The 16,034-nt window shown below is 40.1% G+C and overlaps 3 protein-coding genes across 9 annotated transcripts in view; 2 read left to right on the top strand and 1 right to left on the bottom strand.

Moving 5' to 3' along the window:
• Window positions 1–2,787, bottom strand: part of LOC115160726 (sodium channel protein type 2 subunit alpha) — a 52,273-nt gene extending 49,486 nt beyond the window's left edge. For all 6 annotated transcript variants that reach the window (XM_029711066.1, XM_029711063.1, XM_029711060.1 and 3 more), the window contains exon 1: window positions 2,502–2,787. The gene's annotated coding sequence lies outside the window, so the exon portion shown is untranslated. The remainder of the gene's footprint in view (window positions 1–2,501) is intronic.
• A 1,360-nt stretch (window positions 2,788–4,147) lies between these two features.
• On the top strand, window positions 4,148–9,829 carry slc38a11 (solute carrier family 38 member 11). The gene is made up of 12 exons (XM_029711059.1): window positions 4,148–5,012; window positions 5,128–5,251; window positions 6,846–6,920; window positions 7,024–7,158; window positions 7,308–7,373; window positions 7,567–7,673; window positions 7,767–7,846; window positions 8,040–8,110; window positions 8,323–8,484; window positions 8,597–8,709; window positions 8,839–8,970; window positions 9,065–9,829. The coding sequence occupies exons 1-12, from the start codon at window positions 4,968–4,970 to the stop codon at window positions 9,341–9,343; spliced, it is 1,389 nt and encodes a 462-aa protein (XP_029566919.1). The 5' UTR covers window positions 4,148–4,967; the 3' UTR covers window positions 9,344–9,829.
• A 134-nt stretch (window positions 9,830–9,963) lies between these two features.
• The window catches only part of LOC115160722 (cordon-bleu protein-like 1), a 52,946-nt gene continuing 46,875 nt past the window's right edge, over window positions 9,964–16,034 (top strand). For both annotated transcript variants that reach the window (XM_029711046.1, XM_029711044.1), the window contains exons 1-2: window positions 9,964–10,337; window positions 10,567–10,653. In XM_029711046.1, coding sequence (XP_029566906.1) covers window positions 10,297–10,337; window positions 10,567–10,653 — 128 coding nt within the window. In that variant the 5' untranslated portion in view covers window positions 9,964–10,296. The remainder of the gene's footprint in view (window positions 10,338–10,566; window positions 10,654–16,034) is intronic.

The raw sequence follows: 16,034 nt of genomic DNA, 5'->3' as shown, positions 1-16,034 counted from the left end.
AATACAACGTCTATTCCACGTTGGTTCAACGTAGTTTTATTGAAATGATGTGGGAAAAACGTTGATTCAACCAGTGTGTGCCCATTGGGACGTGAGTTGTTTAGTCTGTTATTAAAATAAAGACAAATCACTTTGTCAACAAAGCAACTACTAGGCTACTTTCTCTCGTGGATGGGAGCTGTTGATTGAGGGATTTGAGCGGGTTATTTTCTCGCATGTGCTGCTGTCTATGGTGCTGCAAGTTTAACCGCACTAGGCTAAGTGCAGAAATGCCTGATATCCCCTTTACAGAGTGGCTGCTGGTTGTGTGAATGTCGACGATTTATTCTCCATTATTTCACAAGAGATATGGCCAAGAAGGAGAGATTAAAAAGTTATGGCATTACCCACATAAGAGTCGAGAATGATGTAACGATTAAAATCATACTCGTTTTAGTGTGCATATCACTTTTTGTATATGATGTTACATTTCATGACTAAATATGCTTGTTGATTTAGTTTACTCATGCATGCAAACACATGATACGATTATGTTATTATATCATGTTACACATTATATTATTATGAGAAATTCAATTAATAATAGCGCTAGGAATTGCTGTTTTTCCTATGCTTCAACAAAATAGTACAAAATCAACGTTCTAAGCTGTCAACAGCAAGCAAAAGCAAGTTGCTGAGGTGAAATACATAGCCTAAAGATATGCTATCTGGCCAACCAGTCAAACAACAGATGAGAATGTATGAAGGGCCATTATCATATTCAAACCATTATCAGCAGCCTATGGGCAACACATTCATGACATCTGATTGACTGTTACCATAACCTGTTAAATCAAAGTTGACATGCAGCCTGACACTGCTTCTGTATGGTAGGCTATAGCCTATGTCTCATCCAGAAGGTGCTCCTTGGTAGGCTGCGGAGGGAAGGTAAATATCGGCTAAATAAGTGGTCACAACAACAGAAAATGAAAAAGGGCGCGTGTACACATCCAAAAATGAATGCCTAGATTTCGGCTAATCTCAGATTTGTTTATACGACCGCGTGAGATGTTACATGAGGGAATCAAACAGGTTATTTTATCAATGGCAGATTTTCAATGGGGGGGGGGGGGCAGCTGCTATCGCTATACTTGCGGCTTTAGTTATTTCCCTAGAGAAGGCTCCAACGCCTTTCTCATAGCAAAATCTCAGCCCTACCCAGCTAGTCTGGTAGAGCCAACACCCTCAATCCACCCTTCCCATTCACATACACGACAGTACTATAGCCAAGCGCCCACAAACACTGCTTGCATCCCTCCTCAATTTTGAAGAAAGATTTGGCTACTTTGTCGAGTGATTGGAGACGTATGATACATTTAGGTCGTCAGCGACACCATAAATAATGCAGGCCTATACATTATGATGAGTTCGAACAGACTGATTATGATTTATAGCCTACAAATATATGTATATTGGTGTGTTATGACCGGCCTATGTCGCAGATTAATAAATAAAAACATGTTTTCCCAGTGGGATCATGTCGAAATCATTTATTGACTGATATATGTTCAGTTGTCATAGTCTTTCTTCGGCAATAATCATATTACGTCCTAGTCCCAGGGGCCGAAGTGTCGGCTACAGTAGGTTATCGTTGTCTGGCTGTTCCATCGTCTGTAGCCTTTTTGCCACTGTTGATATGAATCTAACAGGTTGGAATACCAGGAAGTGACACCCTCTCTAGGTGGGTCAACTGGAATAATCTGTTTTATAAACCTGATACAGGAACAGCAGCAGAGGGGACAATATTATGATCACAGTGATCGACCACATTCGATTGATATCCGCTCTGACAAGGTTAAATTAGGCTACAGTAGGGAACACGTATAATTTGTGGTGAACTATATTTTCTCTGGGAGATCAAAAATGCCGAAAGAACAATGTTGTCAGAGGATATATACTTCACGCCTGATGCAGTGTTTGATCCATTGACATAAGAATGAGGTTTGATCACAAAGCTGTCATAACTAGCAGGATCATTGTATTATCTTCTAAAGAGCTTATTTTACCCAACAAGACAAATTCCCTTGAAAACCTACGCCACAGTTGTTCTTTTTTAAATGAATAAGATCTGTAAACTCTGGTAATAGCCTGTCAAAATGACAAGATGCCCATAATAAAGATTACCCTAAACTCAATTATTTGAGTAGATATACGAAGGTCTGTCATAATTATTTGAATAGGACATATATAGGTTAGGCCTACGCATCATGGAACATTCAGTTAGCAATAATTGATCTTTATTGTTTAAGGGCCTTCCAGGCATCTTCTTTCCCCCTATTTTTCCATCAGCTTTGACGCATCACTTTTGGGGAAAAAAAGGGACAGCTCCCTCTCCGCTTTCTACTGAGAAATTACATTATTGTAGAAATAAATCATTTTTTGGAGAATTATCTAAATTACACAGACAACATTTCCCACCTTTGGGCAGCCCCATGGCATCCATTCCCATCCCCTGCACCCACCATTAGTTTTTCATCCAAGAAGGGGAAGAATCCGCCAAAAATCGCCAGGCACGCCTTGATGTTGCTTTCTCCCGAGTAAAAAGGTGATTCGAGGACACATGTGGATACTTGATTAAGTCAAAAGGTTCTCCTCTCTGTAATGTAGTATTTCCCAGAGATGGACCCCCCCCAAAAAAATCACACAGGAGAGCGTTATGAAATTGCTGCCACCACAGTCGCCTTGTTCAGAGCATTCTGTTGCGCTTCCGGTTGTTACCGGGTACAAATGACTGCAGAGATGCAGGGTTGTGTGCGTGATCATAAATAATGTCTGCTGTGGTCGTGGATGTCGGGAAGCGATAATAGAGAGCCAGCCTACAGTTTGGCATCACTGAACTGGAGATTACATGTATCTGTAACACCTTTTAAAAAAAACATAACAAAAGTGTCAGATCATCATCTAGTGGTGAGTGAAGTAGGGGGTGTTTTTTCTCATTATCATCCAACTAAAGGCTTCGCTACACACTGTCACTACCATGTGTGCATTGTCACTACCGTGTGTGAATCCATTTCGTCTTTCTACCCTTTAGTAGCCTACTCTTGTTGTCATCATTTTGAATAGCCTAATCTAAGAAAACATAAAATACCAACTTTGATGCATCTATTACTATTTTATTAGATGTTTGTTAATTAAGAGACTGATAAATAAGAAGGCACGTATAAAAAAAAGTGTGAATATTGCCCTCTGTCATTCTACCTCTAAAATACACCCAGATCTTCACGTTTTCTGAGGGCACCTAGGGGCTGCAGGCAGCATTGTTCAGGGATCAAACGGAATGAAATGCTGCTTTGTGTCATTCCTCCAATTACTGAAGTGCAGCAACCATCAACTCTGTATTTTTTAGAGAAAACAGTGTTATTGAACGTGTAGATAGTTTTCCATTCAACACCAGAGGATCGGTTAAGTCTGATCCCGACTGGAGATGTGTGAGTGAAATAGTTAATGAAGGAAGCACATATAGATTGGTGTCTCCAATTGGGTAAAATGTGTTGGTTAAACTCTAATTTGGGTAAATTACACTAACACTACTTTTTAATTGTATTCAATTATATTAATTACATCATGAATCTCTAAAGGTTTTGTTTTCTGGGTAAGTTCCTTTCGTTGCCAAAGGGGCCCACGCTGATGTATGACTAACAAACCGCTTTTTTTTTCTTCCATTCAGGGGACATTGCTGGGTTCATGTTGCTATAGCACGGTTGGCCAGTGTGTGAGTTTCCACCATGACCCACTTCTCTGAATCATCAGAAACTACTCTGACACGTTCAGTCGTTTCTAGGACACCAATGCTCAGAGACAGGGACCCTGATGGGTGGTGCTCTAAAGAGCAAGCGTTTGTCTGAGTGCCAGCCAGACAATGTGGCCCGGACTGAGCTTACGCAATCCTGGGTAGGACAGCATGCATTATGGGAAAGCAAGAGTGTGATGAGAAACTTTGAAATGTGCAGTGATGCGTGTGATCTCAACTGCTTTAAATGTTCCAAATACTTTAATAACTGATTGAGACTTTGTTTTTCTGTACCAACATTGGATGGTGGTGTCATGTTATACACTCTTATAAATCGAAGAACAGCTCATCTCACATACAGTAGTGAAGCCTAACAACACATTGTACTACTTTTGATATTATTTAAAGTCTTAATTCATAACACATGTGTATTGTTGATACCACAGACATACACAATTTTATTTCCCAAATCGTTTTTGTTGAGTTTAATTTTGTGTTTCTGCTTTGTTTTTCTACATGTGACTATCTTTCTGAGAAAAAGAAAAACATGTCTGACCTAAATTGACTCTAGCCTTTTAGGCCTTCTCATGTCAGCTGACTTGATCACACTGGGGTATGTACAGTAGGCTACAATTCTTTCATAATGGAACAATTGATATTAACACATGACCAAAACTCTATGAATTCTTTGAAACCCTCACAAATGTTGAATAGAACCCAACATGTTATTTATTCCATTGTCCCTAATTGCAAAGGACGTATATGCCTATTTTTATTTGTTCGTTTTTGCATATTCACTCCTTCAGTTGAACAAAGAAATACTTTGGATACTAATCTTTTAAAGCTCATTTCACTCGACTGGGTATTTGTGTCGAATGCAGCTTACAGGTTGAACGCGTTCCAGATATACAATTCTGCACAGGTCTATATTTCACATTTCAGGAACCACATCAGTAGTATAATGATGTTGTAATCAGCGCAACCCAATGCAGAAATTGTCTAGACCTATTAGGAACGCACCCAGTGTTGTACTAAGCCATTTAGGGGCGCTGTTGCCATCGTTTTTCATAGGCGAATTTAAACGACTCCGATCAGGAAAGTTTTCAACATTCTGCCCGGTTAATCAATTTCATGGCAGAGATGCGGATAGAACGTTTATAAATTGACGGAAACACTTAGAACACCAGGTGGAACAAAAATGAGTACATCAATACAGGAAAGTGGAGACCGGGAAGCTCAACAGGTAGGCTGCCGACTTACTATGATACGAATAGGTTTACTTTTATTGATACTCACGATTACCACCATTCTACAACATGATGTGTTAATTGTGTTAAAATGTGTTAATTTGACTCTAGATTGAGAATGGCGAAGGGAAACCGTTGCTTGCTTCCCAAAAGGTGGTTGGAGGAAAAGTCACAAGTTCGATGATATCAGCCTCTTTTAATTTCATCAATTCGATAATAGGATCTGGAATAATAGGTAAATTAGTGTTTATACATTCAACTGTGGGATCATCATGTTTGTATTTCAGTAGCACAGCAGAATAGACCTACGGGTGGCAATAGCTGCAATGTCACCCTTCTTGAGAGGGGAGCACCTGTTGCAAGTTACTGTCTAATAAGTTGTCAATCATGTTACCCAATAAGATAAGCAAGTTATATACGTTGAACATGCAGGATCACATGATTTCCTGGGAATAGAAAACATCATAGGATCTACACTACCGTTCAAAAGTTTGGGGTCACTTAGAAATGTCCTTGTTTTTGAAAGGAAAGCCTTTTTTTTGTCCATTAAAATAACATCAAATTTATCAGAAATACTGTGTATACATTGTTAATGTTGTAAATGACTATTGTAGATGGAAACGATTGATTTCTAATGGAATATCTACATAGGCGTACAGAGGCCCATTATCAGCTACCATCACTCCTGTGTTCCAATGGCATGTTGTGTTTGCTAATCCAAGTTTATCATTTTAGAAGGCTAATTGATCATTAGAATAGAATTATGTTAGCACAGCTGAAAACTGTTGGTCTGATTAAAGAAGCAATAAAACTGGCCTTCTTTAGACTAGTTGAGTATCTGGAGCATCAGCATTTGTGGGTTCGATTACAGGCACAAAATGGCCAGAAACAAAACACTTTCTTCTGAAACTCATCAGTCTATTCTTGTTCTGAGAAATTAAGGCTATTCCATGTGAGAAATTTCCAAGAAACTGAAGATCTCGTACAATCCTGTGTACTACTCCCTTCACAGAACAGCACAAACTGTCTCTAACCAGAATAGAAAGTGGAAGGCCCCGGTGCACAACTGAGCAAGAGGACAAGTACATCAGAGTGTCTAGTTTGAGAAACAGACGCCTCACAAGTCCTCAACTGGCAGCTTCACTAAATAGTTCCCGCAAAACACCAGTCTCAATGTCAACAGTGAAGAGGCGACTCCGGGATGCTGGCCTTCTAGGCAGAGTTGCAAAGAAAAAGCCATATCTCAGACTGGCCAATAAAAATAAAATATTAAGATGGGCAAAAGAACACAGACACTGGACAGAGAAGTCTTCAACATAATTTCAAAAGGGTTTTCTAATGATCAATTAGCCTTTTAAAATGATAAACTTGGATTAGCTAACACAACGTGCCATTGAAACACAGGAGTGATGGTTGCTGATAATGTGCCTCTGTACGGCTATGTAGATATTCTATAAAAAAATCTGCCATTTCCAGCTACAATAGTCATTTACAACATTAGCAATGTCTACACTGTGTTTCTGATCAATTTTATGTTATTTTAATGGACAAAACATTTGTTTTTCTTTCAAAAACAAGGATCTTTCTAAATGACCCCAAACTTTTGAACGGTAGTGTAGCTCAGCCACATTGATCAGCCCCTGGGTGGTTGGCCTCTGCATCATATGACCACTGACATCATAATACTTCTTTTGTGCTTCCAAAATTCTTTCTAAATTGTATGACTCAACTTTTTGTGTCAGTACAATGAAAATATAAACTCTTAAAAACATCTAGATATTTTTGAATATGTTGTGATAACATGATCTGTCATTTAATTGGTTTTTCAGGTTTGCCATACTCCTTAAACCAGTCTGGCCTTCCCCTTGGCCTTTTTCTCTTGGTTTTGGTAGCATTTATTACAGGTAGGTTCTGTAACGGTGACAACTGTGATGAACTCCCTTTTACGATAAAATGTATTTAACTCAACAGCTAACATTGTGGCATTGTCCTGTTTCTTCCTTGCAGACTACTCTATCATCTTGTTGATAAGAGGAGGGAATCTTTCAGGGACAAATAGTTACCAGTCACTTGTACGTAGCACTTTCGGTATCACTGGATTTCTGGTTCTGTCTTTATTGCAGTTCCTATACCCTTTCATTGGTAAGTTTTGAATGGAGGTGCCATTTTAAAGTAAATCAGAACTAGTTACAACCAAGATTTTATGAGATTGAGCAGTCTCATACAAACTGATATACAGGTACAGATTGGGACTTGGATTGGAACATAACCACAATGTGTGTCTTCCCCAGCTATGATCAGCTACAACATCATATCTGGTGACACGTTGACCAAAGTGTTTCAGAGACTACCTGGAGGTACAGTATGGCACATTGTACTTTCATGTAATATATCTGAACAAATTCAAGCCACAACTTGTGTGCATTGATATGCTAATACAGTGACAGTAAAAAATAGGTCACAGTTTTTCTGAATTAAGCGCAAACACCAAGGCCACATTTTGTTAATTGCACGTTGCTAATTTATATTTTTCATATATGCTATTTGCAGTTGGACCGGGCCACATACTTGCAGAGAGACATTTTATCATCGCAGTATCCACTATTCTATTCACATTACCCCTGTCTCTTTTCCGGAATATATCAAAGCTGGGAAAGGTAAGACTTCATCACATATTGTCACATTTATTTAAGGAGTCATTGACTCATTTTATCATTTGTGAGCTAAAGCATCTATCTATGTGATTTCAGGTGTCCTTACTGTCCATGGTGTTGACGGTTTTCATCCTCATCACTGTTATCATCAGAGCAGCTACCCTGGGACCACATATGTACATTATATTACTTAACACTGTCATAACCTATTCACTCACATGCTATATCATATCCTAATCCAATCTGAAACACATTCTGTTTATATTTTATATTCCAGTCAACTAAACGACTATTGAAACCACTTGCTCTGGAATTAGAAAAACTTAAAATGGCTGACAACATGTTTATCCAATTACTTTGTGTCCTTAGTCCCCCTACAGAGAATGCGTGGGTGTTTGCAAGGTGGAATGCGATTCAGGCCGTTGGTGTTATGTCTTTTGGTCAGTTCTCGTCTACATCAACTGTATATTTGTAAAGTACAAGTAATACTTGCTCGAGACAAAACGACCTATACACGTGTACATCTTCATATTGTATGGTAATGGCTATCAAGTTTCATAATAGAGGAACTCCACACAAAACGACCACACAAAAAATGTCATTTCGACTGTTCCTAGATTGTAATACTTTGCCATATCCCTTTATTCCATAGCCTTTATCTGCCATCACAACAGCTTTATGATCTACGGCTCTCTGAAGGAACAGAGCCTAAGTAACTGGTCTCGTGTCACCCACATGTCTGTTGGTTCGGCTATGATTGTCAGTATTCTGTTTGCTGCGACTGGCTATGCTACCTTCACTGGGTACACACAAGGTAAAACACAACACATAGAATCATAGAACCATCTCGTGGCGTTAGACCCAAGTGCATCCATATACACACTGCCTAAAGAGTACATTTTTTCTGATCGCCTCTATATTTTCAGGTGATATCTTTGAAAACTACTGTGGGAACGATGACCTGGCTACTTTTGGTCGCTTCTGTTTTGGCATCAGTATAATAACAACTTTTCCTCTGGAGTGTTTTGTGACTCGAGAGGTATGACGTTATTTATGCACATGCCACTTCATATGGCACAGGACAGTATGTTGTGGCGCAGTGTTCGTTGATTTTAGTGCACATCACCCTCTAAAAATCAAGTCCTTATTCTCTCTTTTATGTTTGCAGGTAGTATCCAATGTTTTTTTTAAAGGGTCTCTCAACAACCATGCCCATGTGGCGGTCACCTTGCTCATAGTTGCAGCGTGCACAGCATTATCCTTGGCCTACGACTGTCTGGGTATGGTTCTGGTGTTAAATGTAAGCCGGATGACCTTTTGAATTGTTGTAACTTATTTCTCTACTAAAATTGCAATGGTTATCTTTTTAACAAATGTTTTTTTTTGTCTTCCAGGGTGTTGTAAGTGCCACACCTTTAATTTTCATCATTCCATCAGCTTGCTACCTCAAGCTTTCCACAGAGCGCTGGTTCCAAGGTGAAAACCGCATCCCCTGCCTCATCCTCATAGCTGGTGTCTTTGTCATGACAACTGGTTTGATCATGGCGGTTATGTTCCCCCAAGACTGCTCCCATGGTGCCGAGATGTTTTACTGCGCAACTTCCAACCTCTCCATATCCCCCACACCACTCACTGAGCTACTCTTTCAGAATTCAACGCAGAATTCTAGGTGAAACGTTGTTATTACACACTGGGGTTTTGTGATATGACTTTGTATGCTCATTTTATTTATTACCTCTGCAATGAATGTGTGTGTTATAATTTATGCTACTATTTGTGAAAGTGCCATAATGCAATACATTAATCAGTTTGTATGTCAGACTGAGACAAAGTTCCACTGTGAATTTCGCGAGAAGTTACCTTCGAGAAGCCTACCACACGACGTCGCTGTAACATAATCAGACTAAATGAAACTTTTATAAAAAGGTTTGTCGAAGGTAACCTTTTGCTCTCTTGCCTTGATTTCACGCCCTTCGAAGATCAATGTAGTTAAAGAAGTTTGTCCAATGGTAGTGCATTTTCCACTGCTGGTTAGAGGGAATATGTTATACATTTACTATTTGGGCAATTTCATGATTATAATATTTAGTATATTTCAATATTATAAATGTAAACCCGAATTGTTCACTTCACTAAAAATAAAAGTAATATGAATTGTCTCCTGCAGTACAATTTTTTACATACATTTTCACTGTTGAATTCATTTAAAAATCAGGCAAGTACGTGTATTCCCTCCGGGATGGATAGGTGAAATTACCGCTGGGAGTAAAAACGGGAGAAGAGTGAAGCTATTCGACGCCCCACGAATGGTTATTTGAATCTCTACTCGTACGTTTTGACGTCGATTTTTGGAGTTGGTATGCCTTTGGCAGAGAAAACTTAGCAGTGCTTGTAGCAGGCACCGTGTCACAACTTTGAAATGTGGACTGCTGGCTAAACGATGGAAAGACTGGGTTGTGCTGGCGGCGTATTGGAACAGAGGAGCGACTGTTGTGTGGATCAAGATAGAAGTGGGAGTTCTAGAATTCATTTTGAACGCACAGTAGCCTAATGTATCACTGAACGAATCAACGCCACGCTATATTTTGTACGGTATAATTTATTTTCTTCTCTCTAATAAATACTGATGAAAGTTGACAGCAGCGCGGAGGGACAGGGGCGTTCATGGTAAGAGATGACGAGTAACACAATGAGCTTAATTAAATCATAATTGTCCTGTGTCCCACTTTGCATGCCGGGCACCAAAGGCAAGTTACCATCCGAAACTCTGTCCCGATTGTCAATAGGGTTTCGACCATCCACTGCAAGCATTCGGATGGGACAGCTCCAGATGTAAACCTGTGCAATTTTAGTTATGAAATATGAATAATTGTGTGCTTTGCTTCACTTTCGGTAGTCCGAGGGACTTTGTTAAACCTGTGCAGCTAGACATGGATGATAATGTGTCCCAACGTACTCCACGACGACGACTCTCTGGCTCGAGGTAAGTGGATTCATTCTGGGTGTATTTAGTAATTAAGAGGCTTCTGTGTGAGAACGTATTTGGATTCATTCTGTCAGCTGTCAGCCAACAGCTTTTCTTCTCAACTCTAGTCTACATTACATTATTGTTCACTTCATGTTTAGAAGTAACATTAGTCACTATTATTTGGAGGGGTGCTGAAATGCTTCTAAAGATTGATGAGGAAATGACAAAAACGTGTATATTAGATCATTATTGTGGAATTTTTAAACATGTGAGATCATCTTGAGATGACATCAGTTGGAAAATATGAGACTTTTGTAACCCATGGAGTCTTATGTCATTCCAAACCCTTTTCAGTTCAAATCTTTTCCCAGACTTAACTGGGATCCCTTAATTTCATTCATCTATTCTATACCATTCTATACCCCCAAAAAGATCGTGTTGCAACACATTTTTGGACACATGTTGCAAGCAAATTGCAATTTAGTGACATAATGTCATGTCTAAGGCAAAGGGTTTGACTCATTTAGTAGCCCACAACCAGAGGGGCTTGAGATGTTCGTCTTTCAATCAACTCTAACCCAAATTCTTCCACCTCATACTGAGTACGTGTAGTAACTAAAGTAACAATTGTTGCAGACGTTTCAGTAATTTTTGAACTCTGCTAATTTCCTGCCGTAAGAGTTGTTCTGAGAAATTTCCTTGACCACATGTTGAGGTGATGGGAAGCATTTTGGAGGCAAACCAGTGTGCATCTTATGTGCATTATAATCAACGACTGGCTATTTAATTTTTGTCAATACAGTTAAAAATAATTGGTTGTATGGATGATTTCATAGATATATCACATAGTGTAGATGGTCAGAAAGACAACTATGTGGTTATGTGTAGTTTGTAATAATCACCTATCCCAAAAATTCCACTGGTGGTAAAACAAAATGACCCATGAGAAGATGTTTGTGTCTTTCCTAATATTGAATATCAAATAAGAGTCAAAGATCATCTCTTTACAATATGCCACAGTCATAACACTTTTAATGTCCCATTTATTTGGGTCAGGAACGGTTGCTTGGAGATGATGTCAGCTGACAGTATTCCAGTTGGTTGGAGGCGTTGGCTCTGAAACTGGGGAGTGAGTTTCCAAAGTTCTTTGCAATCTTTTAGAGTCACTGCTCACTCCTTTGGCATGCAAGGGAGGGCTACAGACTTAATGTGATTTTAATTAGAAGCGATATGGAGAATTTGAAGGCTTGATAACAATAAATATAAAGTTTCAGTTTCTCCAGTTGCTGACTTTCCCATATTGAGACTGAAATACATTCATGCATCCATGTCATAAATTCAATTTATAATATAAACAATTTGTAAATTAAAACCACTCTCTCCATGAGCTGTTGTGTTATTTGGTGCTTCTCATACTTGGAGCCATTAGACAAATACTTCTGAAAATTCATCCCACTTTTCAAGTGCAATGACCTGTGGAGATATCACTTGGCCCTCCACGCCATGCTACATTTGTTATCCTACTACTGACACTGCCAAAACACAGGCCCTCGCCCAAGGGGGACAGTTTGTAGTACACACATGTGTATGTGGACACCTGCTCGTCGAACATCTTATTCCAAAACCATGGGCATTAATATGGAGTTGGTCGTCGTCGTCCCCCCCCTCCCCCTTACTGCCATAACAGCCTCCACTCTTCTGGGAAGGCTTTCCACTAGATGTTGGAACATTGCTGCGGGGACTTGCTTCCATTTAGCCACAAGAGCATTAGTGAGGGCGGGCACTAATGTTGGGCGATTAGGCCTGGCTCGCAGTCGGCGTTCCAATTCATCCCAAAGGTGTTCGATGGAGTTGAGGTCAGGGCTCTGTGCAGGCCAGTCAAGTTCTTCCACACCGATCTCGACAAAACAATTTCTGCCACAAAGTTGGAAGCACAGAATCGTCTCTAATGTCATTGTATGCTGTAGCGTTAAGATTTCCCTTCACTGGAACTAAGGGGCCTAGCCCGGACAATGAAAAACAGTCCAATACCATTATTCCTCCTCCACCAAACTTTACAGTTGGCACTATACATTCAGGCAGGTAGCGTTTTCCTGGCATCCGGCAAACCCAGATTAATCTGTCGGACTGCCAGATGGTGAAGTGTGATTCATCACTCCAGAGAACGCGTTTCCATTGCTCCAGAGTCCAATGGCGACGAGCTTCAGACCATTCCCACCGACCCTTAGCATTGCCCATGATAATCTTAGGCTTGTGTGCGGCTGCTCTGCCTTGGAAACCAATTTCATGAAGCTCCCAACAAACAGTTCTTGTGTTGACATTGCTTCCAGAGGCAGTTTGGAACTTGGTAGTGAGTGTTGCAACAGAGGACAGATGATTTTTACGTGCTACAAGCTTCAGCACTCGGTGGTCCCGTAAGCTTGTCTGGCCTACCACTTCGTGGCTAAGCTGTTGTTGCTCCGAGACGTTTCCACTTCACAATAACATTTAGCTGCCCGGGGCAGCTGTAGCAGGGCAGAAATTTGACGGACTGACTTGTTGGAAAGGTGGCATCCTATGACGGTGCCACATTGAAAGTCACTGAGCTCTTCAGTAAGGTCATTCTACTGCCAATGTTTGTCTATGGAGATTGCATGGCCATGTGCTCGATTTTATACACCTGTTAGTAACGTGTGTGGCTGATATAGCCAAATCCACAAATTTAAAGGGGTGTCCACATATTTTTGTATAAATAGTGTACATAGCTCTATGAACACAATTAAATTTACTTGAGGATTTGCCAAATTAGCTTAGGCCTAGACTAAATCTAGTTCTGCTTGGCCATTGGAAAAGTAACTTAAAGGGAAATGAAACCGCTGCTCTTTCACTTTTTCTTCTTTAATATGTTATTAATACACAGTGCATTCGGAAAATATTCAGACCCCTTGACTTTTTCCACATTTTGTTACGTTACAGCCTCATTCTAAAATGGATTAAATCGTTTTTCCCCCTCATCAATCTACACACAATACCCCATAATGACGACGCAAAAACAGGTTTTTAGATATTTTTTTTTATACAAAAAAAAAACGGAAATGTCACATTTACATAAGTATTCAGACCATTTACACAGTACTCTGTTGAAGCACCTTTTGGAGAGATTACAGCTTCGAGTCTTCTTGGGCATGACTCTACAAGCTTGGCATATCTGTATTTGGGGAGTTTCTCCCATTCTTCTCTGCATATCCTTTCAAGCTCTGTCAGGTTGGATGGGGAGTGTCACTGCACAGCTATTTTCAGGTCTCTCCAGAGATGTTCAAGTCCGTGCTCTGGCTGGGCCACTCAAGGACATTCAGAGACTTGTCTTGAAGCCACTCCTGCATTGTCTTGGCTGTGTGCTTAGGGTCGTGGTCCTGTTGGAAGGTGAACCTTCACCCTTGTCTCAGGTCATGTGCGCTCTGGAGCAGGTTTTCATCAAGGATCTCAATGTACTTTGCTCGGTTCATCTTTCCCTCGATCCTGACTAGTCTCCCAGTCCCTGCCGCTGAAAAACATCCCAACAGCATGATGCTGCCACCACCATGCTTCACCATAGGGATGGTGCCAGGTTTTCTCCAGACATGACGCTTGGGATTCAGGACAAAGAGTTCAAACTTGATTTCATCAGACCAGAGAATCTTGTTTCTCATTGTCTGAGTTTTTAGGTGCCTTTTGGCAAACTCCAAGCGGGCTGTCATGTGCCTTTTACTGAGGAATAGCTTCCGTCTGGCCACTCTACCTTAAAGGCCTGATTGGTGGAGTGCTGCAGAGATGGTTGTCCTTCTGGAAGGTTCTCCCATCTCCACAGAGGAACTCAGGAGCTCTGTCAGAGTGAACATCGGGTTCTTGAACTCTGGAGGGCCTTCTCCCCCGATTGCTCAGTTTGGCAGGGTGGCAAGCTCTAGGAAGAGTCTTGGTGGTTCCAAATCTCTTCCATTTAAGAATGATGGAGGCCACTGTTGTCTTGGGGACCTTCAATGCTGTAGAAATGTTTTGGTACCCTTCCCCATATCTGTTTCTCAACACAATCCTGTCTCGGAGCTCTACGGACAATTCTTTCGACCTCATGGCTTGGTTTTTGCTCTGACATGCACCAAAAAGTTATTTTGTTGGCATTTACGTATGTACCAGTAAAACATAATCAAAACCTATTTATTTCACTTACTTGCTGTGCTGTTTTGTTGTTCATTTGTTCAGTCGTTTCATTCTCAACCAGGATTTCTATGGAACGCCGTTTGGGTCTTACATTTTTTACATTTTTAGTCATTTATCCAGAGCGACTTACAGTAGTGAATGCATACATTTCATACATTTTTTCCCCCGTAAACAGGTCTTTGCATGTTAAAGAAGATGCACATCAAATAACACTATTTGACGTGTCAAATCAGGACCTGAATATGATTGAACGTTCATACATTTTTATTACATTATTACATATTGATTACACTCACTTGTATTTCATATGTCACAACGATTCATCGATAGGTACAGTGCTTGTCATAAAAAGCTAGCTAGCTCATGGATGCAAACAATGTTCTTCCCCAAACACATAGCAAAACGACATTTGTTTCAGTAGCTATAGTTAGCTAGCTAACTATATAGCTAGGTGTCATCATCTAAAATAACCTTCATTTATAAGACAGTTCTTATTTGATTAATGGTGGTCGGACCCATCTATGTGAAGCTAGCCTAGGACTTTGCGATTAGCCTTCAAAATAAAAGTATGACATTGACAGTGATGCAAATGCATACAAGTAATAGAATTATGCCATAATTGAATAGATCATGAGGTTTGAATGTTATTTAAAATCAACAAAAGACAATCATTTATTAATTTGACAATCTGAAATCACACTGGATGTATTATACTTGAAAATTGGGGGCATACTTATTTCACTGTACATCCTTACCTATGGATTGTGGATCAATGACATGGGGTATCAGTCTACTCAGTGACATCCAGAGAACATTAGCATCGTAGCTCTTATTATGGGATTCTGAAACAACTGTGAATTGAGCCACATTTATTGTCAACCTATGTGCATTGAACACTATTCCAGAGGAAAAACAATAACACATGGATGTTTTGGAGTCTGATAACTCTGAGGAGGGAAAACATTTGGGAAAAAATATCTTGCGTATTGAGTAGACTGATACCACATTTCATTGATCCCCAATCCTTAGGTAAAGCTGTGCAATGCAATATGAATGTCAATACACACAATAGGCTGACTGGGGAGGTGATTTCACACAGTCACAGTCCTGCGGAAAGAACTACAACGCTAATATTTGCGTAAACTCTTCACAGTTGTATTCTGTGGGTGTCACCGAGTAGACTGATACCCCATTTCATTGCTTCACATACCAACCTTGTTTAA

Source organism: Salmo trutta, chromosome 24 (genome assembly GCF_901001165.1).
Source record: "Salmo trutta chromosome 24, fSalTru1.1, whole genome shotgun sequence".
Classification (NCBI taxonomy): Eukaryota; Metazoa; Chordata; class Actinopteri; order Salmoniformes; family Salmonidae; genus Salmo; species Salmo trutta.
The sequence above is the reverse complement of the archived record's forward strand: the minus strand, read 5'-3'. Positions and strand labels throughout refer to the sequence as shown.